At 43.3% G+C, this 26172-nt stretch overlaps 1 protein-coding gene across 1 annotated transcript in view; it reads right to left on the bottom strand.

Annotated features, from left to right (window-relative positions):
• Nucleotides 1-26172, bottom strand: part of LOC128307525 (ETS-like protein pointed) — an 82685-nt gene that overhangs the window by 9206 nt on the left and 47307 nt on the right. The window contains exons 4-6 of the mRNA XM_053045404.1: nt 21088-21204; nt 19729-19932; nt 17126-17410 (exon numbers count right to left, since the gene is read on the bottom strand). Coding sequence (XP_052901364.1) covers nt 17126-17410; nt 19729-19932; nt 21088-21204 — 606 coding nt within the window. The remainder of the gene's footprint in view (nt 1-17125; nt 17411-19728; nt 19933-21087; nt 21205-26172) is intronic.

Genomic DNA, 26172 nt, shown 5'->3' with positions numbered 1-26172 from the left:
GGTTGGCCGAAATGGAGCTGATAAACCCATCTTCTGCACAATGATGTCGCGAAATCTCCTGCTCACTTTCTTCAGCTTTCACAAGCAAAGCTCCCACATTCTAACCTGAGTGATGGTTTGCGCTGTTGCTGCTCGCGTGGTTCTGTTGCGCGTGGTGTTGGTGGTGCAAATGATGCAATTGGTAAAGATGCGGCCCAGTGGAGGCTGGGTCCAGATCGATGTAGTAATTGGCAGGTAGCGCACTCGAGCTTGTCGGCGATGTTGTCGTTGTCGGTGTAGTTCCTGCCGCTGCTGCCGCGGCAGCCGCTAGCAGCGATGATGTCGGAGCATAGTCGGCCGCGTATGGCGAAACGTTATCACTTCCGTTCAGTGCAACATCGTAGCTTTGCAGCACCATGTTGGCGTTATCACTAAGATCGGTGGAGCACCGAACGCGTCCTGGAGCTACCGATGCACTCGAGGTAGGGTCAACAGCCGAATATGTTGGCGCGTTGGGACGGTTTCGGTTTCGATTCGAAAGCGTATTGTTATTGTTGCTATCGCTAACAGTCACAGCACTAGCGCCAATGGGCGACTGACCATCGCCTTCGAAGTAACTGCCGCTGGTCGGATGAGTAATACTGCTCAGTAAACTAAACTCTAGATCCTGAACTAGGTGGTTCGTTTGGCTCTGCACAAGATATTGGAGCCGGTGCGGATCATTGCGATCGTGTTGGCGGTGGGCACGGAAAGACGTAATGATGGTGCTGGTAGGGTTGGCGGGATCACTGGTCAAGTTTGGCGTCGGAGGATCCGATGAGACCGTTGGAAGCGCTGTTGCGGGATGTGATCGCGCTTCGAAAGCACCCACCACCGAATGGATGGATTCGGCAGCGCGAAGCTGCTTTTGCGGTTGCGTACACACTTTGAAGCAGATTCAACAAACTCACAAATATCAGGCACACTTTGCTTGTCGATCCGGGGAAAACAACAATCACAATAACACCGCACGTTAGATTCCCACCATTTTGTGTTAAATTAACTTGATCACAAAAAAAAACTGTACACCCGAAATTCACCAGATCGCGAACATTAATTTTCACATCCAAAAACTTCACCAGCACGATTCATTACGCATCGATAACTTTAGCACGATATCACACTTACACATTTCGTGGCACTTGTTTGAAGATCATTTACACATCTGTACGCGAGCATCGACGCGAGGCTCACATTGAACAGCACACGCGTCTCACTGACGCACATCTCATCTCTCGCGAGGCCGACGAATGAATGAATGAAAATTCCACCTCTACAACCGTGCCGAAGTGTTCGCAGCTGCACAATGGGCAACGACCGTACAGGCAGTGGGTCAAAATGTGACACATGAATAACTGAATGCTGAATGGTTTAGCGTTGGGTTTGGGCATTAATTGAGCGTTTTCGCTGCTACACACCTCAACTAACATTTTCAAACATATGTCATGATTTCGTTTAAGATAATACGTAAAATATCCCACATTTTCAAATTCAATGTAACATAAAACAGACAGGCAAAGATTATAGTAAAAACTATTTATCCGTTTTATTTAATTTTTGTCTTTGCAATAAATATCCATCTCCATCTTGGGAATAGTTTGAGAATTGTGTACCAGCCGTTGTATCTTCATCTGTTGCTGGGCCGATGTTTGCTCACTGTGCACAGTCAGCCAGAAAGCGATTACGTGACCATGTGAAGCAATTTTCGCTTCCAGCCTCGCTCGTTTTTATTCCCAGGACATGTGCGTCGGCGTGTAGGGGTGGTTTGGTACCACCACACCACATCGCAGAGAGGGGTGCATTATCCCTTCGAACTAGACACCCGCACTCATCCTTTTTTTCTCAGGGTTCGTCATTTCAAACATTCACACAAATTTATGTATGCGTTACACGACAGCCACCTGTCGCCGGCCTCAACAGCGCCCGTACGCAGACATACGTAATGCAAATGCGTAAGGACTCGGCATGTGTAAGACGCTGGAGATGATCTTCGTGTGCTTTAATGCTCGTATGTTTGCTTTTGCTATGTTTCGCATGCGTTCAGCTCATTCCAACCGTCGTACGATCGGACGCCACTTATGGGTATGTGTGTGTTCGGTGATCTTTTCCAACGTGATTTCCGCTTTGTGTTATGTTTTTTTCCCCCATTTTATGCTTCCGTTCTTTGCGGGAACGTTGGTTCGGTTACATACAACCGATTTACATACAACCGATGAGCTCTCGGTGGTGGTTAGTAGTGAAATTTGATGTCCCTGTTTGATTAGGTTTCTTTGCTGCCTTCTGCATGTTAAAACGGTATTGCTTGCTCGAAGGACCCTGCCTTTTTCGTTCTACACGAGAACAGCAGATTTATTAGATTCTCTCTTCTCTCGGGGCGCGCGATGTGTTTATGGAGCACGGCGGCAGAGAATAAGGTTCGGGAAGGATATGTACATATTTCCCGCACCGTTGCACTACTGTTTATGGTTTTCAAGTTTCTCACATCGCTATACATGATACTTGAGAACAGCGGTCAAAAACATGAAACTCAAGAAAATGACAACACTTGTGTGAGGGTGCGATTTTAATGCTCCATCTCCTTTTACTACCGCTCGATGCGCATGTGCTCTATTAGGAGCTAGGAAAAAAACGCTGGAAATACCGAACAAATAGGCGAAGAAATGCACGCAAAAGGACACACGGTTGTGTCTCTTTGACTTGGGATAGTATCTTGTTGAACGATCCCACGCCGGTCTATGGCAGATAGGGCAGACGGACAGACGGACGGACGGACGGACGAATGGGTAAGTAGAACCATGATCGGAAGGAAATGCTCGAAAACCACAATGAAACTCGAATGCTCGTTGACGTCATTGGAAAGCCTTTCCGATAATACCATTCACAGGACACCCAATAACCAGAGCAGGTAGATAGGACGACATTCTTAAGATCATGTTAAAAGATTCGCCTCCTCTGCACTTAGGCCGGCTAATCCGCTGGTGTTCTTCGAGTGGGTCTTATGGCACCTTAATGCGTAATTTCAGCAGAGCTGCTGCTGTTCAGTGCTCAATGGGCTGCTTTTCAAGCTAGCGGAATGCCCAAACGACCCTTGTTCCGATTCTTCTGCTATTGGATATTGATCTTTTAAGAGTTTTTCTATTTGCAATCATACGGTTGTGTGCAAAAAGATGGAAAGTCCAACCGGAAATTGGACAACAATACGGTTCGGTAACAAAGCGTATCAGTGGTAACGTAGCTTTTACCGTGGCTGTTCCTTGTTCCCCATTAAGGCGACGGTTCAATCAATATCTATTTCAATCAAAATAACAAGTTTGTTTGCCCAACCAGCAGGTTGTCCTTTTTCCAACCACTCATCCGATCGGGAAATTGTTTCCATTCTTTAAGTGCGATTTGGCAAATTGAGCATCCGAAGGATAGACCAGCTGTACGTTTAGCTCCTAACCTTAGATGGAGGTTATTTTTCTCATTCCAACCAGCAAATATGTGTCGCCTAACTATGAACGATGTTTCCCTCTATCAAATTCTCCCACGATCTTAATCGGTACCCTATGCTGACGTCGAAACGAGCACCCGTGTGAAACCCGTAGTTTTTTATTTGTCTGTGTAAGGGACCACAATGTAAAAGGTGCATAATTTTTCACCGAATTAACAAACGAACATTTCCCATTAATTTTATGACATCAACCACTCTTTGTCCTGCAGATACGCGTTTGCGTGTGTGCGTGGTTTTACAAAAAGGGTACACGATCATCAGCGCCCCAGCGCCTGGGTAGAATTATAAGTCATCATCGGACCCCAGTCCCCGTCAGGAGTGGCCAATATTAGCCCCGAATGACTTGCGAGCAATGAAGCGAGATCGCTCGGTCGCACACACACACACATCGCGGCACACCTGTTTTCCGACGCCAACGGCAGGATCGCTTTGCTTCACTCCCTCAAAACACGCAGTTTAATCTATGATCGTTAAGGGTGTGGATGGGCAACCTAGTGGTGGCAAGGATCGAGCAGTACAGGATGGTCACTCAAGCGTTAAATGAATATATATATGGGTGCAGAGAGACCACAGTAATATACCCCCGGCTGTCGAGGGGCACTGGGGTACCTTTTATTTTCGCCGTGTTTGTGCGCTAGCGAATGCCGCCGAATCGAACGCCGGCGAGCTGCGGGCGTTTATTATTGTTTGACTGCAGTGCATTTTCACCCTCGGTCTCCATTTGTGCCGATTGTGAGAATAAACTTGACATTGCGGATGGATTTGTGTGTGTGTGTGTGTGTGTGTGTGTGTTGCCTTACGCCGTTGTAAAAGCTTGATTCCATTCCAGAATCTAACGCGTAACGTCAGTTCACGGCATGATCATTCTCAGCGGAGTGGTTCAACCTGTGTCGAACATCCGACCGGGCGGAGGGATTTAATTTTACATCAAACACTTCACAATCTCAAGCCTGCTTCGGCACGGACACGTTAAGCACAGCGCAAATTGTTTCCACGCACGCCGAAAACCAACCGCCGTGTTGGTGATTTAGTATAAGTGTGCGTGCTGTGTTTTTCGTTTCTCATTTTCGGTGATCTTCGTTTCGTATGACATTGATGCAGCGAAACGACCGCGGCTCGATGCTTGCTAGACTTTTCCCACGGTTTATTTTTAATTTGAATGCTAAAATGTGTTGCATTTATCTTGTTCTCTGTTTCCCCATGCAGGCTATGTGTTTACGTCGTCGACTCCACATCTACTCAGCCACCTGGACGGACAGCTCGAGCGGGCAAAGAAGTAATGTCCTGCGATACCCCTATTTATGTCGCGTCAACTGTTTTTATTCGGTGTGGACCCTTCATTTCGTAGCCAAGTGTCACACTAATAGTTATATCGCCCTGTCGTCTGGTTGATGAATTCATGTTTTCGTTGGACTACCGCACGGTCCCCATGGGCTATTGGAGCGAGTTTAGATAATGAGCAGCCCAAGTGTGATTATGGTGATGAACATTGGAACAAGAGTTTCATTTTTCTTTTTCAAAGCGGAATGAGAATACAGAAATGATCCAAAAGTTTAAAGTTCGTTGGCAGGTTGGTTTCATCACAGCGTTTGATTGGGTACGTAAGTTATTCAGATACATAACCATTGCATGGCCACATGACAATGGGAAAACATTGATTCCAGCGAGCTGAGTTTTGACGGAGATAAGAATTTTGGCACAGAGGTAAACACGCAGTTCTTTCAGAGCACGAGTTTTAATGCGATCACTTTTCACGGACAACTCATTTGCCTTAACCCTTCGACGAAAAACCGTGGCATGGAGTGTTTTGTTTTCGTTGGTTTCAAAGTTCTCTCTTTGTCTAGCTTGTTGATTCTATCCCTGTTTCCTGCTAGAGCTACCACCACCATTGAGGGTCAATTTCCGGTGCTGTTGACGCCCATGCCCGACCATTTGAGACAGGAAACAATAAAGACAGGAGATGGTAATCCAACACCGCTGCCACCGTCTTTTCCTGTCCAAAATGTGTGCTGCCAGCCAGCACTAGTGGCGTTATTTCGTTGCCCGCTGATGTCCCCTGCTTTAATCTTTAGCTCCTTCTCTTTTCGGGTGAAGGGCAATCAAAATCTGAGCCCGTGTCTGGGTTCGATTGGCGGAGACAAAAATCCAATCACTTTTCACTTTTCCTAGCTTAAGGGAAGCGTTGTTCTCTCCCATCTTTCTCGCGCTCCTCTTGTTTTCTTTTTGCTCCGGTGCCCCGTACTTCCTTTGGCCATGTTTTTTTTTCTCCCAGCGCACAGCTCAGACACAACCGGATTGAGATGTGACCAATTAAATCAGTGCTTCCGGTGCAAAAATCGTTCCCCATTTAGAGCTCGCACGCCGAACAGTCGAGTGTGACAAAGCAGGTCATCATAATCGTAACCGAACGGAAGTGATAGTAGAGAAGGGTTGCATAAACACAGAAGGAACAGAGACACAAACAAGATCAAGCATATACGCACCCCTGTCGGAATGGCAAAAGGTGGTCTCCGACTGTACGCAAGAAAGCAGACAACGCAACCGTTGCGATTTGCTGGTTCAAGCTGTATGATACCCGATCCAGGAGGTTTGAGCATTTCTGCTGTGCTGTTCTGCTGTCGAGGATGTACGCCTCACTTGTGGTGCCGCATCCTGGAGACCCCACCTGAAGACAAATCTAATCGTTTCGTCAACAACAATCGTACGCACCATTCTATTATCGTCCAAATCGAAATGATTCTACAATATCCACTACTAGCCAATGACGAAATCTAACATCGACTGCTATGATGTTAGTGCAGATCGTATGAACATTTTCCAATATTTTCACTGATTCAAAACTACCATCACGTTCCAAATGTTTAAAATATCTCCTACAAATCCGTAATAATCGTCACTTATCGCGTGTTATTGATGCGTGTTCTCGTACACACAGTCTCGGTTCCCCGTGCAGGCAAGCCCTGCCGCTGGGACAGACCTTTTTTGTGGTCCCTTTTTTTATAAACATTTCACCATAAGATCGTACGCACTTCCGGTCCTCTCGCGTTCTCAGATTGGATCACACTCTGACCTGAAGGTGTTCCTTTTCGTAGCGGGTTTGGGTCGTCTCTACCTTTCCCTACCGGAAATGAAACCAGATACCTAAGACCGGATGGTGCATCATAGATTTTCGATCTCGCTTTGTCTTGTTACCGTTCGTTGTAGTGTTTCCTTCCCTCTGCCAGCGTGCACATGCGAGCAGCAGTTGTTGTCCTGTTGTGTGCCTCGCTTGTTAATGTTTGACGGTACAGAACCGTATCATTGCGCTCATTTGAACACTTGCGCTAAAGTGGTTGACGGTACCATCCGTAGAACTTTGTCACACTCGACGTCATACTCGCAGTGGTTTGGTTGGATTCTTCGATTCAGCTCGAGAAATGCTGAACCTAGCTGCTATTGTTTGTGCTACACGAAAAAAAGAAAAGAAATGATCGGCACTTCCGCCAGCTGGCTAGTTCGATACACTCACATGAAGACACGTGCGCTAAAAGGGTCCACCGACTTAAAGTTTGGTGGCGCACGTGTTCATCTGCGTTTATCTAAAGCCTCAGATCCACAACCACTTGCGAGTATGTAAGCCGCTTGGGTACACTTCAATGAGAGTGACTGTTCTTCAGAAGGATAAAAGCAGCCCCGTGGTTGAAAACTGAAATGATCACACAAACGCACAAAGCTCTGTGCGATGTGTTGTCAATGTTTATCGAAATGTTCAAACTTTACCTTACCACTCATTGACCGCGTTTGGAAACCATATATTCCCTTTACCAGCCAGCTTAGTTATGCATGCGGGTCTTGCCATTTTCGGTGTGGTGGGAATAAAAAGCAGCCCGATGCTTAAAAAGCAGTATTTTTAATAAATGTGATCATTTTTGCACACTCTCGCACACGCTATCCGATCGCATCCGGTGGCGGCCTAAGAGGCCACGACGACGACTACGTCCGCCCTGGCAAACGGTACCCACTCTCGCAAACGGTACCACACGAGCTCTTGGTCGGGGCAAAGGAAACACACCATCGAAACGGTATCCTCCTACCTCCACCGACCCCAGCACACCGCACTCGATTCATTTATCCATTTCATTCATGGAGCACTCTTATGCCCCAAGCGGGCAAGAATCTGGTGATAGTGATTTAGTTTCATTTCCTTTCCCATGGATTGCCGAAGGGGTGCCACTTTTTTCCTAACCATCCGACCGCCGTGACACACTATCAGCAAGTTTTTTTTTCTTCCTTCCTTTCTTCTTCTTTTTCTTCTTCGCTCCACAGAAACGGTGGACAGGAAGAGGTAATAGGAATAAGAAACAAAATTTATATAAAAAAAAACTAGTTTCAGATGCAGATGATCAAGCTGATCCGGATAAAAAAAGCATCGGAGCATGATTGGAGCCTGCTAAGGGATGCGGGGATTTGCAAAAATAAAATAAAATGGAATATCGTACGATCTGATTTCGGAATCGGTGACTTTTTGTAAGCGTCCCATGGGTTGGCGCTTATTCTGCTTATTGGGAGAGCGTACGGAATTGAAAGCGTGCATATGATTGCGCCAGCCATAACAGGTAGCGCATTTCCTTTTCGCACGAAAGCCGCAGCAGATTAATGTGGCAGGGTGTCACTGCTGCTGCGCGCGACTGGTGCAATAGTGGTAGTAGGAATAGTAAGTAATACGGTGTTGTTGCATCAGCTTCCTTTTCCACCATCGTAAGCTTGGCAGCAGACACCAAAAAAAACGACATCGCGATGGGCTGGCCACACGAACGGGAATATGCACAACTAGCGCCAACCCAGGGCGGATAAAACGTCGGTTGGATACATTGAGCCACTTCCTTCGTTCATTTGTTAATCGCCAGTGTAGGAATCAACCGATGCACTTTGCTGTACTTACACCTTCACGCAACGCGGCAACCTCCATCAGAAAGCGACATAAATCTTACAGCTCTGGGTCGTTGTTATCGAATCGTTTAATCACTTCATAAAGGACTAATTAAAGCCTTGGCCGATATCAGGTGCACAAATCGTAGTTTCCAATATTACTCTTCAGTGTGCGTGGATGAAAGGATGTTGCGCGCTGTTTACGCAGCTTTGGATAGGACAGCTTTGGATAGAATGGTGAGAGGTATTCTAACCAGACACAACCCATAGCACATGTTTGCTGTAGTGTATTTTCCGTACGTAAATCTGTAATATTATCAGCAATCATACTTAAACGTACTCTTGGTCGATAAACCATATTTTGACGATGTTTAAAGTGGATAAATTTCAGCAAAATACAGTACCTACAAACAAAACCCAAATTCGTACACCAACATCCATGCTCCGATGACGGTACCATTTTACGGTATCGCTTGTAAGACTCGCCTTAGACCGGTTTACACCGGATGTAACCACGATGTTCGACATGATGTGTGGTTAAACATCCGGAAAATGGCTCTGAAGAACGCAACCCCGTAAACGAAGTAGGGGCTTGGCTTTGGTTGAGAAAGCGCACTAACGCGGCTGGATCATAACAAACGCGTTCTTAACACCCAAATCAGTGTGAAGTAAAACTATATTACATTTTTCAACAAAACACTGTCACGTAAACGATTTGCAAAGCAAAATTCAATTCTATTTTGGGATAGGTTTGTACGGTTGTTGTTTTTTTGGCGATCGTTGCTGTTTCCCCAAATGATGATGATTTTTTCGTTCGCTGCTAAGTTTTAAGCGGTTTTGTTTGCTTTCTTTCGCCTTTCTTTTGTCTTCCATCGATTACAACCGTAGCCCGAGTGAACACGACCTATGATCGTCTTGTTATTCTTTAGCTTCTTCGATATTTTACTTCCATTCGCTTTGCGCCCCCTGCTTCATGCCGTTCAACGTCTTAGGCCACGATCGTTGGCCACTAACTTTATGCGGCGTTTAATTTCTAACATCCGCTCGGTTGCGAGGCTTTTTTTTCCTTTCTTTGGCCCTTCGTTCGCACGGGATGGCAACCACCGAGGGGAACCAAAGAGGGAGGGGAAGGACAGAAAAACGAACGGGTCGAAAGATACCGCGTAGATGCGAGGAAGAGCAAACAGTTTAATTGAATATTCATTACAGATAAAGCTTCGCGATGGCGAAGGCGAAAGCGCGCGCGAGCTAATAGTTTAGTGCAATTGTTCGCCTAGCTTCACGTTGCGCATGTGAAAGAGACGGTGCGGTAATGTGTCGAAAGACGACAAATCCAGATTTGCTGGTAAGAATCAATGCGAACGTCTCGATAACTTAGTTACGTCTCAGTTATCTGGCCAAGGAACATACAAATTCGCAGGATGCGTTTGAGCAAATGCGCCGGTTGGTTTTGTACGACTCGCCCAATACAGGTGATCCAACAAAAACTACACGTGTGAACAATTTTATCACGATCGTATGGCCACATTGTGAACCACTATGTGTAGGCATTAATCTTAGCAAAAAACATGAGCAATTATTTCAAGACTCAGAACAATGTTTTAATCAATATCATTTGTAGCCTCTTGTAACAATTGATTATCATTCACTTGTAAATTTAAATGCTTTTCGTTTCGGTCAGAAACCTTTAAAAATCACATTACCGGTTTATGTTTAATTCCTTCGTGTCTTTGCATCCAAAAACATGGAGGTGACAAAGATGCTAGGTTTACGGCAAATAAGAGCATCAAGTAGTAATCCACTTTTCGTTGAGCGATTGGTTCAATGTGTTTTTGATTCACATAATTCATCCTTCTCCTGCACGGTGCTACACTTTAATTATCGTGCCCTACTGGGAAGAAGGATGCTGTACGCTAGCTCGACTTCATCACGTTAGTCGGGGGTCTAAGATCGATTCGATGCTTTCCTTCTTCCTGCACTGTTCGTACGGTCAACGTGCCAGCGGACAGGCCTAAGCCATTTGACTTCCACTCTCCGGAAGTACGAACCGTTATGCACGCACGCCGGCCAAACCCCTGGCGGCATAGACGAATGGCGAGGGAGAAGAGGCAAAAGACAGTCAGTCAATTGATTGAGTCGCGCATCTTTGATGCATCGGCCGAGTCGCTTGTGTAGTGCCCGTGCGCTCAACTACCAAGCGACCGTGTGGATGGCGCTTGGGAACTGTTTAAACATGCACAGACACATTTATATTCAAATTGATATTGCAGTAGCCAACCACGTATACGCAGGCGTTTTTAAGAATCCTTACGAAAGCTTGTTTAAAGCAACCTTCAACACACGCGAAAGATACATAAGGAATGTATATTAATGTACAATAATGTGTGCGAGGATCTTACATACATAATGTACATAACTATTGTACTATTTTTGGCACTACATATATCATCAAAATGCTGGAGGTATGCTTAGTTAACTTTTCATCGTGTTGTATTTATCTACCAGGAAAGAAATTTTGTACCGACCAGCATTAATGATAATTTATCATGATTTTTGATTGATAGGCTATGAAAACGTTCGAATCTCTTCCGGTCCACTATTAAATCTGGAAGATGTTGACTGAATGTGATAGATAACCTGAACACGACGAGACTAACACTAATTGAAACCATTTATGTAAACTGGTAAAGGAGGTTTTTGCCACACGGTGAAAGATTTGTGCAGCTGCGCTGTAACGATAACTGGTCACTGCACTGCAATTATGTTAATGCACAGCGATGGAAGCAGCAATGACACTCGCTGACTCTTCCTACTCAGTAAACGGGAGCCCCAAGTTCACTTATAAGCGTTACAGCTCATACTCTGCTGTTACAAGTTGTAAGTTGTGCCTTCGTGTCCTAGAATTTAGTATCCATGGTTAAGCGTAGTTCAATAGAGAGCATAAGAATTATGGGGGCCGGTATATTTGAACTCGATCAAAATTTAAAACAATACGGCCAAGCAGCCATTCTAACGAAAAATAAGTACATAAAAAACAACAAAATGTTAATAAACAACAAAAAATGAAATTATTTGACACACATTGGCCCGGTCGATAGTGTATTCTTTTCTGAACATTAGGCTAGTTGCAATAAAAATGTAAATTTTTCCTGTTCCTGCCACCTGCATCAAACTGGCCAGACAAGAGTGCAGCTGCTTTGCTCAAGAAGTAGTGTAGCACCGGAAGTGCTGCTTGAATCATCAACGCGAACGCGCAGCCTTAGCTGAAGGTCTCAATTTAACGTTATAATTACCATAATGGTTATGTTTGATTTTGCATGGGAATAATATTTTCTGATGTTTACCACCAAAAATCGTACCGAATGTCGCGAGACATTCAGTTCTGGACGGCATTGCGTCTATATGGTACGTTTGCTGGATTGCAACAGCAAACATCAGAGCATTAAACCATCCAAAAACTGCTGCCACAAAGTAAGTTTAGTAACGTTACAAAAAAGTGTATCGGTTTTTTACGACCCAACTGACGGCTAGAGAAGAGCGATCGACCAATCAGCGAGGTATGCTGGCCGATGAGTTCGAATTTCAATCTTAATCCATGCACACATTTTCCACCATCTGAACCAATCAGAGCTAGCTCTTTGCGCATGATTTTAGAGTGGGAAAAAGCTTCACCCAACTTTGGTGCGACGGGATTGTCTATTTGGCAAAAGGCGGGATATATACATTCTCTTTTACGATGCGCAGCATGCGCAAGCTACGCAGGCGTAAAGTAGTTCGAGCGAAGCTCTAGCTTATCTGTTTGGCGCATACGAACAGCAAGACACCTTGATTGGAGTGACTTGAAACGCGGAGGTGCGAAAAACAGACGAAATAATAACTACCATAAATCATAATCACACATCACACAAAGGTATCTTTCGTTGTCCAAAAGAATAGTGAGCAAGCTGAGCGGAAGGGGTTGCGCAACATATTTGGCCATTTTCGAAAATTAAAATCTGCCAATTCCATTCTATGTATCGGGCCGATAGTCAGCTAACTTTTGCAGAGCTGGCTCGCCTCTGTCAGGCGATTATGTCAGAGACTGCGTCTCGCGTCTTTCGAGCGCAAAATTTATGAAGCTACACCGGCACAACCTTAACCCGCATTCCACGCCCCGGAGAGTTTGCACTAGATTATTAGGCCTTTTTCGGTCTACGGTGGTCGGTCTCGGTCTGAAACGATGCGCCGCGGTCTCTGCGGTAGTTCGACTAACGCTTTAATGCCACGCAAGAAGGCTCTCGAGAGGGAAACTTTTGAACCATCTTGACATCTGGTGAGCACGAAAGGAAAAGTTCCATCCTTCACTTTTCCACGCAACTCTAAGCAGAGCTCATAAACTCGGTGAGAAAAAGAAAAGTGAACTCATTCTGAAGAGATTGCTTCCTCGCTAACTCAACCGAGCGGTCAAGCATCATTCTCTTGCGCTGACGCACTTCATAAGCTACGAAATTTATTATCATAATTTATGATATTAATTCTTCGGGGGCAGTGGGTTGAGAGATGAAGAAGCGCACCAGTCAAGGTTGAAATCGAAAGTTTAATTGTAAAAGAAGTGGCTCTCGCTTTCCGGTTGCGATGTGTGCTGATGGGGTGGATTGTACAATCTTCCTTTGCTATCCTATGGACCGAAAGCATCATTCAGCAGTCACAGGCTGACCGGTCGATAGGGCGTCTTCGTGATTCGTTTTAGGACACGTGTATCCGAGACGACAGTTCTACGTTACAAATGAACACTACGTGCGATTGTGACCCAATCCACGTACACATACGCACATATTCTCACGGAGTAGTGGGTGGTGTGCGAGCTTCGTTTGTCGTTTCACGCGAAAGCCCATCAACGGACTTTGTTCTGTGCCAACGGATTGCATGTGTGTGCAGGCTGGATTTCCTTTCACCTAGTGTTGCTAGTGTGCGTGACGCTGCTTTGGTTCTCTTTCAATTGCAACACTGTTGCACTTCAGTGCGTCCGTACGAGTGAGCCGTTCGTAGGACGAATGTATTGTTTTTGTTTTTATCTAAATTTACACCCACAGCAACGAGAAACGGATTGATCCACGGGAAAATGGCACCATCGCAGCAAGAAATTCTGGTATGAATGTGTGTTTGATAGTGGGTCCGAATTGTCTGTAGGTCGTTGGGTTTGTTTCTGTTTGGAACAGCATTAGCCTACATGTGCCACGAACCGGCAAGAAAGTGTGAGTCGCATGTACGATGGATGCCAGAAACAAAAGAGTAGTACGGTGAACCAAAATGCACCGAAGGGTAACGATGACGATGACGCTGGTCGTTATTTTGTCCACCATCGCGTTTGGGCTCGCAACATTTTCTGACCGTTGATGCCGTCCACCTTCACCCTTTGGTTACAAACCGTATGCATGTGTTTGTGTGATAGTCGCTCGTGATGTTCAAACATAGTGATGCATAGAGGACGCGTTCACTGACTGTAATGCAGGCACTCGGATACCCCTGCTTGGGTCTGCTCTGTCCAAAGAGCGGTGACAATGACTTATACATAAAGAAACTCTGGTTGTATTCTAGCAAAACTGGAAACGTTGCGAACGTTTTTTGCTTGATTTCTGATCAACAAATAATAATAGGATCCGGGCTGCCATCTTCCATCTGCAAGATCCAGTTGAAGGACAATGGGAGAAGCGAAGACTTTGCAACAGGGGGATTTGAATAACAGGCGAAGAATATCAGATAGGATCCCTCTCTTCTCTGCCGAAGCATTATACCAATTTTTTGGTCAGCATGGATCGGTTGGTAAAACGGAAGAGATCATATTTTTATTACGAGCAAACCTTTTCGTCTGCGAAAAAGGAGGAGCATAATTGAGTTATGATTGTACCTTTTGATGTCGCTTTTCGCTTAATCGGTTTACATCACAAACATAGCTTTTGTTATTGTAAGTGCACTCGAACCCGGAATAGAAGCACAATTAGATCAAAGGGACTTGTCGGAACTAGACCATTTGGGTGTGATCGATGGAAGCACATTGGAAAATGCCGCATATGATTGTTCCTTAATTATCTCTAATGAGCAGGTTGGTCGACGTCCTTTTGAGTGCAGAAATAGGACAAAAAATTCGATTAACGATGATACAATCGTGTGAACTTACTACTTCTACTTCTCAGGCGCTACAACCGTTTCGCGGTCTTGGCCTACTGCAGGAGCTCTTTAATCCACTCACGGTCGAGCCCACTATGGCCTGGCAGTCTGTTTGTGAAAGAGGAGCCAGTGAAAGGAATACAGATACTTATCATAATTAATGATATATTTAGGCAATAGTTTCAACAGGCGAACATCACCAAACCAGGAAGCAGGTTGAAGCGTTTGATGCGTTTTGGAAAGCATTTTAGGTAAGTTTTATTACCTAGACTTGTATCGAAGAAAATACACTAGAAACATGTAAGTGAATCATCATCTTGTGTATCACCATGTACATGCGATGATTGTAGCTGTTATGTTTTTGTCTTTTCATTCATGCATTCAATTCAATCAACGGCAAAACGGCCACGCGTTTCCACTCATTCATTTATTCCCGTTCATTCATTCGCTCCATTCGTTGGATCTTGCGAGTGACACGGATCAGGGCCGACGGTTCCATATGTGTTGTGGGTGAAGTCTGAATGGGGCAACTTGTGAGGCCATCCGCAGAGAGTACGCGTAGGAGTAGAGGAAGTGTACATGTGAAGCGAACTATGTAATCAGCGATCACCAACAGCCTCCATTACCATTGGCACTCATCATCTCGTGCGGTGAGAGAAAGACCCTCCCACAGCACCATACCTACACAGGCAGAACGTTGCTAGAGACTAAACACTTATTGGAAGGTGGTGTCGGGCATCGCAGAGAATCCGAATTGGTCTGTGCGTTTGAAATCCTACAAAAAAGAATAATTTCAAGTTGTACGACTATTTCGGTAATCGTTCGACCTAGGCCAGTGAGTAGCAACGATGGAAAGCATGTAGTAGCTCTGTTTTGATGCAATTCCAGCATCGTGCAGGAAGGATGATGTTTCGATATTCGCCAACACAGTGCTGTGCCATGATGACCGCGTTAAAATCCCACCAGCACACTAAATCAAAACATGGTGTATGTGTACCGCACTGCGCTGCTCGTATTGGTAGACCTTCCCAAACAGCCAACCCAACGACAATTTATTCTATCTCTCTTATTGTGTACTGCCAGCTTTACCGTAGTGTCCACCAACACCGAAATATATGCACTTGTAATGGCACTGAGGCACCGCCGCCAACAAACGCAACGCATGTGGTCTTTGTTTGGCTGCCAGCTCGAGCGTGACTGTTCGCTGCGAGGGTAGGGGCAACAAAAAAAAACAAATAAGCGTGGACACAATCTAAACGAATATAACCGACCGCTATCCAAATGGATGCCCGCATCAAAATATAATATTCCAAGCCCTTACCACGCTTTAGCCCTCGCTTCAGCGAAAACATTAAAAGCACGGCAGACACAACGAATGAATGTGTAATAAGTGCAAACGACCGTTTTGAGTGATTTCAACCAGGGAACAGTGTTTGTGGCAAAGCGAATGGTTTCATCGACAGCCAAATTTGCTGATTAGTTGAATGAACTTTTAAATACTGTAACCAATTGCGAACATTCGTGTGCTTGTATGACGCATATATGCGACTTGATTATTTATTGTATTGGTCCAAATATAACTCAAGCGTTCAAACCGGGATTGGTCAAGATCATATTTTGAGGTTGGTGCTTGTCATTTGTTTCAAGATTCAAAATAAACATCACTGCACATGGTACACCTAAAAGTATCTTGTATATGAACTGTTACTCGATTTTGGTATCGCTGGCTGCAAACGGTTGCGATCGCGATCTAGCCGTACTACTTTGCTTTAATCTCGCTTCCCCAAGAGGACGGGATGGAGAACGGGATGAATGATCAATCGATCAGTCGATCGATGCCGATATTGGTTTAGATAGCTTATTAGAGGGCGCGCGTGCATGTTCGAGTTCGCCAGCATGATCATAATATTTTCCCCAGTAATCAAACGAAATGGAAAACACTCATTCCTCCGGTGTGCGGCGATCCTCCACAACGTTTGGCGGTGTGCTTTTGAAAGGGATTGTCGCTAGGGATACGTATATATTTTATTACCTTCAATACACAGTCGATCGAAATTATAGACTCGGGATTTTCAACTTCTGCGCGCTGCCCCTCTCGTTTACCATCCCCAGTGACCAAACGGGTGGAAATAAAATCAGGGGAATAAACCTTTTTTCGTTATTTCTTATTTTGCCCTCCCGCCATCGCCACCACACCCGGCTACGCATGATTACTCATTATTCTCCGGTTCCCTCGCCGGGTCATGCAGTGTTGGTTCCCTTACGCAGCAGCTTCCGCACGAGGGTTGTGGGCATGAGGCGGCTTTTTAGAAGGTTTTGATGTAACTAATTATACGGTGCCGTTTTCTTCCTTTTTTCTGTGGGGTCACTTTCGTCTACCTCACTTTGTGTCTATATTTTACTAATGCAGGTTTTGAAAAGCGAAGGCAAAGAAGTCCATTGTACACCCTCGGACTAGGATACGCACATGTATCCCTTTGCAAGAATTTGAAACCATTGATGCATTTCGCCACAGCAATTGTTGAGTGTTTAAGATGAGGATAAAAAAAAAACACTTACCTCCATTGCCGCCGCCGCTGTTGGTGTTGGTGGTACTGCTGCTGTTCGGTGTGGTCGTACCGGGAGTTGTACTGGAGGTAGATGCGGGAGTATTACTGCTGTTGTTGTTATTGCTGCTCGAGCCATTGCCTCTTCCGAATTCTTGCTGCTGGCCACTTAACCGCTGAAGGGTACTGTTGTACTCATTGAGTTCGTTAACGCCAACACCGCCAGCCGCCTGGCCGCAGGACGCATCGTACACGCCGCCACCACCAACAGAATGGTCTAGTAGCGCCTTTTCGCAATCTGAAACCCAGCGAAAGAAGAGGAATCAAGCATGGATATGAGCAAAACTACAATACAGTTTATTACGCATAGGCGTACTCCCACCAACACGTTGATGGTCGTCAATCCTATCTGTCTGTTATTATTAGGGATCTCATATTAGGCAATAGAAATAGGTAGCACGTGTAAAGGTCAACCTGTAGCACGTCCATCGAACAGCGCCATCAAGCGAACCCTTTTTGCTAAGGAACATTTTATTGTGATAAACAAATTTAGCGATGTTATGGCGCGGCGCTATTTTTGACAAGCAAATCACTCGTAGTAAACATAGCGCTAAAAAATCGACAGGATACCGCAGGACTTTGTTGATTTGATTTCCTCTTCTAGCATTTCCACGTGCGAAAACGCTCGGCTATGTACATCGATAAACGTGTTTTATGAATGAGCGATACGGTTCTAAATTGGCCCGAAGCAGGACAACATCTTCAGTTTGTGCCCAACCGGTCACAGCTGAATTGCTGACTGGAAAATTCAATTTATTAATGTGACTGCGAGTACGATTCGCACCGATAGGGCAAGTACATTTATCGAGGAAGCTGACCATATGCGTGGAAAAATAGCATTAGGCTGCTGTGTGGGATGCGTTGATTTGCTTTTACAATCAAATTTTACCTTTATTTTCGGTTGAACATGTAGATTCGAATAGGCCTGACGCATACATACTCATACGTACTCCTAAACTAAGGCGGAATTTAAGGATTGGGCAAATTTAGGAAACGATAGTAATTTCCTCAATACTTTCCAGCTTTTAACCAAACCTAGCATCTTCGTTGCACTGCTAGAACATCGAAAAAAACAATTTCATTTTCACGCGATGCCTCTAACGAATGTTTGATTTTGCTATTCTACAACTGTAGAAGAACAAGACTGTAAATTATGCTTATTTCTTCCACAACTTAGCTTTCATATGATTGCAAAGTATAACCAATCTCTCAACAAACCTTTACCAAAACAGCAATGGCATCGAAACAAATGTGGAAGAACAGTTAGAACATGTCAAGCGGCATGTTCGATTCACAATTGAATTGTGTTGGAAATCAAAATAAACTTAGTACAACACAGCAAATCAAAATAATTGAAAGGGCAAAAAATCGTACGTACCCTTTGCTCGCGTTTCAACCAGTCAAACGCAACAATTGATCGAGATGTGCCCTCGTTAGTATTAACCAATTTCAATTAAATGGGCTTACCGCCCAAGACTAAAGATCGTAGACGTTAATCCAATTAACCCCAAGCATAACCGATTAATGGCAATAGAGTCAATTATCCAATCTCAATCACGGTCGACCGCAGGCATTGCTGCAGTGCGGCACGAGTAAGAAATCCATTTGTTTGAATCTGTTCGTTGATACAGAGGGCGTACCACTGATGAAGATGAAATTGTCTTGTTATGGATGCTTGTCTGTTGACATTATGATCGTTGGGAACCTTTGCTGACCCCGTACGAACACCCTCCACTACAGCGGTAGATATGTTCTGGATCGGACATGAGAAGAAGATTAATTTACATTGCGTTATGTCGCTAGCACTATTAATTTAATCACTCTGCACCCTACTGCAGCAGTGATATTTCATGAACGTACTATTATACCCTTCGGGGGTCAAAATTTAAACGTACACGTTAAGCGAACTGCGTAAGCAATGAATTGAATGATGCACCAAACAATAGTACCGGAGTTTTATATAAAAAAATCCAAAGGTGTTGAAGTTCATCGTTGCTACCATCGCAGATATATCGCTTTAGGATGATCATCGCCGATGCCATCGCTGCACAACCGTTGAATTAGTTATGTGCAGCGATCTAAACACCCTTGAAGTTTACAAAAAAAGTACAGCGAGCTGATGGGAAGATAGAATTGCAGTGTGCGACCACCATTGCCTTGATGCATTGATTAAAATCGCATTACCTGCTTTTTTCCTAAATTCATCCATCAGTGACGGGAGCAACATCAGATTTATTTTCCACATTGTATACGTTTCACTGTGGACGTAGTGACGGCCAGTATTAGTCTAAGTCCGCTATTTGTATGTGATGTAATTGGAACCATTGCTCAACAAATGCGTTAAAATTAAGCGTCAGCATTCGACTATAGCTAGCCATTGTGAAGAATACTGCAATCATTTTGAGCATAAATAGTACTTTATTTATTATTCAACCAGTTTGCTAAGTTTCAAAAAAGTGATAGGGGAGTGGTATCGGAAACTAAACTTTATTCATTTAAAGCTGATAATCACTATAAGCATATCATTGGAGCAGTTTCGTCTTAATTGAAGCTTACCTTTTTGTAGTATTTCCAAATGTTCCCACAGAATATCGCCGGTGAATGGTGGTGCAATCGCAAGAAATCCTTCGCGACCGAGACCAACAATGTCGCGACCACTCATCTTTTGGAACGGTTCCTTGTTGACACCCTCCAGGGAGAATTCTTTGATCGACCAATTCAACCAAATTAGCACATGTTCCGCTGTCCATTGCCGAGGATCTACGAAGGATGCAAAAAATAGAACATAAGGTTAGCTGACGGTTTGTGGAAACAAAGAACAATTAAAGACAATAGCGCCGAGAAAGTGAATCAAAACCCACAAGTAAACAATAGATAAATCACTACATAGAGGCGCCAAACCAACCCGATGCTGTACTGCAAATGAGCTCAGTTTAGCCATTGAGATCTATAAGACCGAAACAGCCATCCGTTCTCACCCTTCAGGTGGATGGACAGTTACGAAGGACAGCGAAGCCCACACAAAGACTCATAAAATATTAATTGTTTGCTGATTTTTGTGTTTCCCGTTTACAGCGGCAACTGCATCAAGGCACACGAAAGTGTAACAAGTTGGAATGCGGTCAGCTGAAGAAAACTTACGCAGATGATTGTTTACCTTGGACAGAAATGATTTTTGACATTGACCTTTACATTTTTGGCATAATCAAGCAATTTTCGGTGGGTTATAAGAAGGGATAGCTGTTTACCAGTACCCTTATTGACGGAGAAAAATGAACATTTAAGGAAATCACGAACCGAAATGATCATAAAAGATGTAATAACCAATAACTCAAACTTATTACTTCAACATGTAAAGTCCTCTGTAAAAATTGAGATTGTTTTTGTTATATCATTAATGTAATTGAATACTCATAAACTCATTGATTCAAAAACTATTGATACTTCTGCTAAAATTCTTCAGGTTCTGCAAGTTTACGCAAACATAAATCCAATCAGTGCTGGGCGCAGCTGTTCCTTTCTTGAATCGTGTTTTATTTGTTTAATTGTGTTTAGGAACAATGTGAAACTAGTTACAGTTTTAAGATTTGTTGCAAGACAAACTTCATTTATACGAAAATATTCTGCTCGGTCTTCATTCAAATTAGACGACTGAAACACATTACAAAACTATTTGAATATGCGCTGTTAAGGAAGGTTGTGGAGCAAAATGAAAGGAAGAATTCATTCTTATTGTTTTTAATTTTTAAAAAATCTTCATGGTCGGACTCACTCGGTTCTGGTTGGCTTCACTTCAGTTTAGTTGGCATATTATTTGCGAACAAAACAAAATTGCTTTAACAAACCCCAAACAACGAACTAGTAGGTAAAACACTAGTGTCAACGATATCTTAACTAAGGGATTTAAATACAAACCTTTGGTGATTTTGAATGTCTGCACTTCCTTCTCCCAGGATGCGAACGAAGCGTACAGCACTTCGGTTAGTTTCTTATTTGTACCAGGCGTCAATGGCGGCATCTGTGTTGGTACATCTGTAACAGAAGGAAGCATAGAGAAAACCAAAATAAGTGAAAACGTAGTACATATCCGGTAGAGAAGGCAAATCAGCGAGCTGCAAATCCTCGAGTGGGAAATAGTTTTCGCGATGACTTCTATCGCATACAGCAAGTAAGGTAATCCAAATTCTACGACGATAGCAAACATTGGCTTAGACCACCTTCGAACTTCATTTTGGCTCCTAAAGAATGTTAAAATAGTTTGCACATCAAATGCTTTCTTCCACTTCCACTTCATATACGGAAATACCCATTGAAAATGGGGGAACTCGTCAGCACTCGTCTGTCGTCGCTGATGGCCAGTGACACAATTTGCAGATATTACATGATTCGACCTCACAGGAAGGGAACGGAACCAAACGGAACGGAAGTATTTAATTTCACAGAACACACACAATGTCTTTTAGACCCAGTGGTAATAGATGGGCCACAAGACCTCCACACCGCAGGGTATTCTTGAGGGCTGTATATGTATAAGGCTTACGTAAAAATATCACTCAATTCCTCCACTGCTGGTCTCGTGGCAGCGTGAATTTGATCAATGAGTCTTAAAGATTCTCTTTCATGTATTTACTTCTGTTCTTTCCTTCGTACGCGATGTTTCTACTCTGCGTCGTACCGATTGTTCGCGTCAATGAAGACCAACGACGTTGAAGATGAGGAGATGATGGTTAAATAGTCGGATCAGTGGAGCGAAGAGGGACGTTGTATGAGACAGTCGAGAGCTAACAATCGGTCGAGGATTAAATTCTGCCGATTGGATCGTAATCGCTCGGTTGGTTCTACTTCCCGATTGGGGATGGAAAATTGAAATTTTAACGGATTATCGTTCTGCTGCTGTTTTTTTTCTCAAATCTCTGCGTCTTGATGATGGGATGGGAGGTCGGAACATGAACTTCCGTAAAAGACAAAACGTCCGATCATCGTCAAAGGCAGGTCGCGTAAAAAAGAAAACAGATCCAATCATTTCACCTCCATCCTACAGTCTCGGATGCTGCAGGATTGTAAGTACGGCTGGGTTAATACGATCGTGTGTCGCAGACAATTGGATTTTGTTTCTTCCTCCAGGCAATACAAAAATGAAAAGAAAAACCAAATCCCGTTCACTCTCAACATGTTGGTGCTTATAGGATTGAAAATCCGGACTTCCGAACCGGCAGTCCGGTAATTCGCTTCGGTGGAAGTAAACTTCATTTGAATCCTAATCGTCAGTTGATGATCAATCCGATCTGCAACGATTCGACGTGTCAATGGATAAGAGCTCTTAATACGTGTCTGTAAATTCATCGATTCTCCAAGTCTGCCGCAGGGGCTGAAAAGAGATTTCTGTTTCGAATTGTTTTCTTTGCATCAGAATCCAGTTCAGGAAGTGGGAGGCTTCCTCGGTGGGTGGTTTAGACGATCAAGATTTTCCTTTCACCCAATTTTCTTTCTTTATCATTTCTTTGCTCGATGTTTAGGCGACCTTCGTTACACGACGATCCGAACTCGAAAAAAAGTCAATAATCTCCTTCAGTTTTAGTGAAGGTGAACGAACATCAAAATTATTACAAAGTTGTACAGAGCGGCCTCAACATACGGGTATCATGTAGTACTTTGCTATTTTTACCTATTCGAGCATGAGTCCGCCCCTAGATTGGAAAAGATGGTCCTATCGCTTCAGAGACCACCTATCACGGTTTCGATTTATACCCGCGATCGCCTCGTAAGACGTACGTTTGCCAAACCCAACAATCAACACGTTTGATCGTGATCAAAGCATGTAGCGACCGATTCCTCTCGTGCTGCTGGTTACTCTGTTGTCGATAATCAATTTTCGGCTTCAACGGAACGACTATCATCCGGTGGAATGGTCGAACGTTTGGTCGCTTCTAATTTCATCATCCATCGTCAACGGTGGTACAACGCATAGTCACCGCCTGTTCTGCCGACTGTTTGCCGACCATCGCAATGAGATTGAGTGGGTGGCAATGGGAGGGAAAATGGTAAACTGAAGATAAACTACACAAAAAATGGTAAAGAGAAACGGGTGTACCCTCGCATATGTGGACAACGCCAGCTGTTTTGGATGTAATTAAATTTTCGGCATAATTATTTTTTGAGGTCGATTATTTCCTCTGCTCGTTACGCGTTTTCTGCGTCTATTTGTTTTTATTTCCATTGTGTCATATCGCGAAGCTTCACCCGTCCAGATTATCGGCCAAAAATTGTTACCGAATCCAACGGGAAACGCGAAAGACGAACCTTGGTTTAAGATAACTTCAAATTTCAATCAACTTCCAAACTTAAAGCTTTGGAGCATTACTTGTTCTATTTGATTGTTCTTTTGAACACACGCAGTTAACAAAACCCTAATGATGAAAGTAAGTTCTTTCTCGTCTGCTATTTGTTTAAAACACATGTATGACAATGGATAATAGAACTGCCTCTCTTTTGCAATGAATGAAAATGTTACTCAGCAAGCTAGATGTGAGTTTAGTCATACTGCCTATTGCACGGTATGAAAGCAATGTACCATCATATGTAATAAAAAAGAATTTTGGGAATCAGTTTGCAACTAAAAATATTTTAATGTATTTTTTAATCTAAATTTTTATAAGATGCAATCAACATTTGCCAACAGTGCTTAAATGAATGTTTATAATGTTCACTTGTAAATTGTCGGCATTTGTAAAGACGGCAGTATGAAATGGCAATTGGCGCAGGTAAAAGCACCCAAAAACAAAGTTCACCAACCGGAACGAAACTCAACAGACTTTACGTTGTTTACCAAACGTGGCTTACTCTCCGTATGACACGTCGTATTTAATCTGAATGTTTGAGTTTCTTTTTCAATGTCGCGTCATCAGTCTTTTAGACTTTGAAACTATTATTTTACATTACCTCGATTTGAACATATTTAATTTGTCACTAAACCACATATTGCTGGTATATGGTTGGTATATGGTATGGTATATTTTTGACTTGAACGTTTGAAAACTTATACGATCAATGTTCCAAAACTACAACAGCAAGGAACACAATGCAGTGGACGGCATGAAGAGCGTCAAATTCAAAATAGTTGCTCCTTCTATTCGTCTAACAAACAATGGAATTTTATTTTGCTTCGCTTCGATGTTAGTAGTTACAGCTGGGGTGTATTTCTTGACTGAACTGTACAGTACTCCACCGAGGTGGCTTAAAGAAAGGGTGACCAAGAAACATCGCCATGGTCAAAGCACCCAATAATGGGTTCAAGGTGCATCAGACGCCGTTACGGTTGCGCAGCGTACGGCAGCGATGCGCTTCGTTGCGTCGAATTGTTTCTGACAAAGTGCGCCATTTTTATGGGCTGCCAGTGCTTTCGCTTTCTTGATCTACTGCACAACGTTGAAGATGTTGTATTATTTAGTCATTGTGGTCATACTGAATCGATCGAATAAGTTGCAGTGTTTGCTACACGTATGCCGGACACGGAAAAGTTATATGCAGGTGCGAAAAGTGTACAATATGTTTAAACCGATGAAGTTGAGTTTATGGTATGCGTCTTTTACTTCAAACGCAGTGTAATGTATTTACCTCTTGGTTTTTGTAAGCCTTTCATGAGCGGATGAGATTTCAGGCCCATACCAACCGATGCTAATTTGTTCAAACTGTAACTATTGAGGAAACTTTGCTGGTTGTTGTTGAGAAAGTTCACATTATTGTTGTTGTGAATCCCTCCGATGCTGCCAACACCGCCTACCATTCCACTAGCAACACTAGATAGTCCCGTGCCTAAGTTATGATGATTTGCTCCTCGCAAGGGGATCCTTCCGAGCGGACCACCCCGACCGATTCCGGGGTCGTTCCACTCCATCCACTCGTTAGTCATTTTGGCACGAGGGTCGAAACCTTCGTATCCTCGTAACTCATTAATGTTCACTTTCGTAGCCACTTTTTCTGAGTTTGAAATCTGTGTATCGCTATTTATTCAACGCTACTATTTCGCTATACACTTTGAACCTTGCGCACTTTGATATGGAAGCAGTAAATCTATGGTGGCTTTTAGAGACAATCTAAACAAGCCCAGGCTGCATAACACATATATTGCATAGACACTCACCACACTCGATTATATTATTAGTTTTTTACACTTCATTAAGCTTCACCATGAAAGGCAGTTATTATATTTTTGGGCAACGTAGTTTGAAAATTACTTTTCATACATCACAACAAGGATTTCTCACTGTTTTAGCACGATACATCAATGTCTGATTGAAGAGCTTTATTCACAAATTACACACACTTTTTTTCCTTTCAAATAATATTTCACTTATACAATTCTAAAGGAAGTAACAAGAGATCATCATTAAGTGATGGCTGTTGATTGTACTCAATAATATACATGATTCGCGTATTGGATATCTTACAAATATTCAAAATTGAACGGTTCTCTCGTAATTCTTATATGACTCAACGAGGAAACATGAATATTGATCGCCTAATTGTTAAGAGCTTACTAAAAGAGCTACTTACGTTCAAATGGCCTTTGTCAAAATATACCTTTCAGTTCATATTTTTTGGTAGAATACTCTTGTAGAATTCCTTTTTATTATTTGTTAAACAAACAAATAAATAAATTACGCTTATGCGATTAGGTTAGCAAACTGAAGTACTAAAATTAAAAAAAGCATTCGACGAAACATACAGGAATCGTTCAACGGCTACAAAAAAATAAATATATGAAAACCCATCTGGGATTTTTGGACTACCCACATGTCAAACATTGTTACATCTCATGGCACTGTGTTGAATATGACTCTTTGAAAATGTCCACTTAATTAACATAAATTATTAAATTAACATTTCATTTACTCCAATTGTCATCCAATTCTTTCCAATTGATGTGTCGAAGCGGAGGCCGCAGCAGCACATGCCGTTCCACTGTGGATGCTTTCTAACAGCCATTAGATCGCAGGCCAT

The sequence above is a fragment of the Anopheles moucheti genome, chromosome 2 (assembly GCF_943734755.1).
Source record: "Anopheles moucheti chromosome 2, idAnoMoucSN_F20_07, whole genome shotgun sequence".
Lineage (NCBI taxonomy): Eukaryota > Metazoa > Arthropoda > Insecta > Diptera > Culicidae > Anopheles > Anopheles moucheti.
This window is presented reverse-complemented; position numbering and strand designations above follow the sequence as displayed.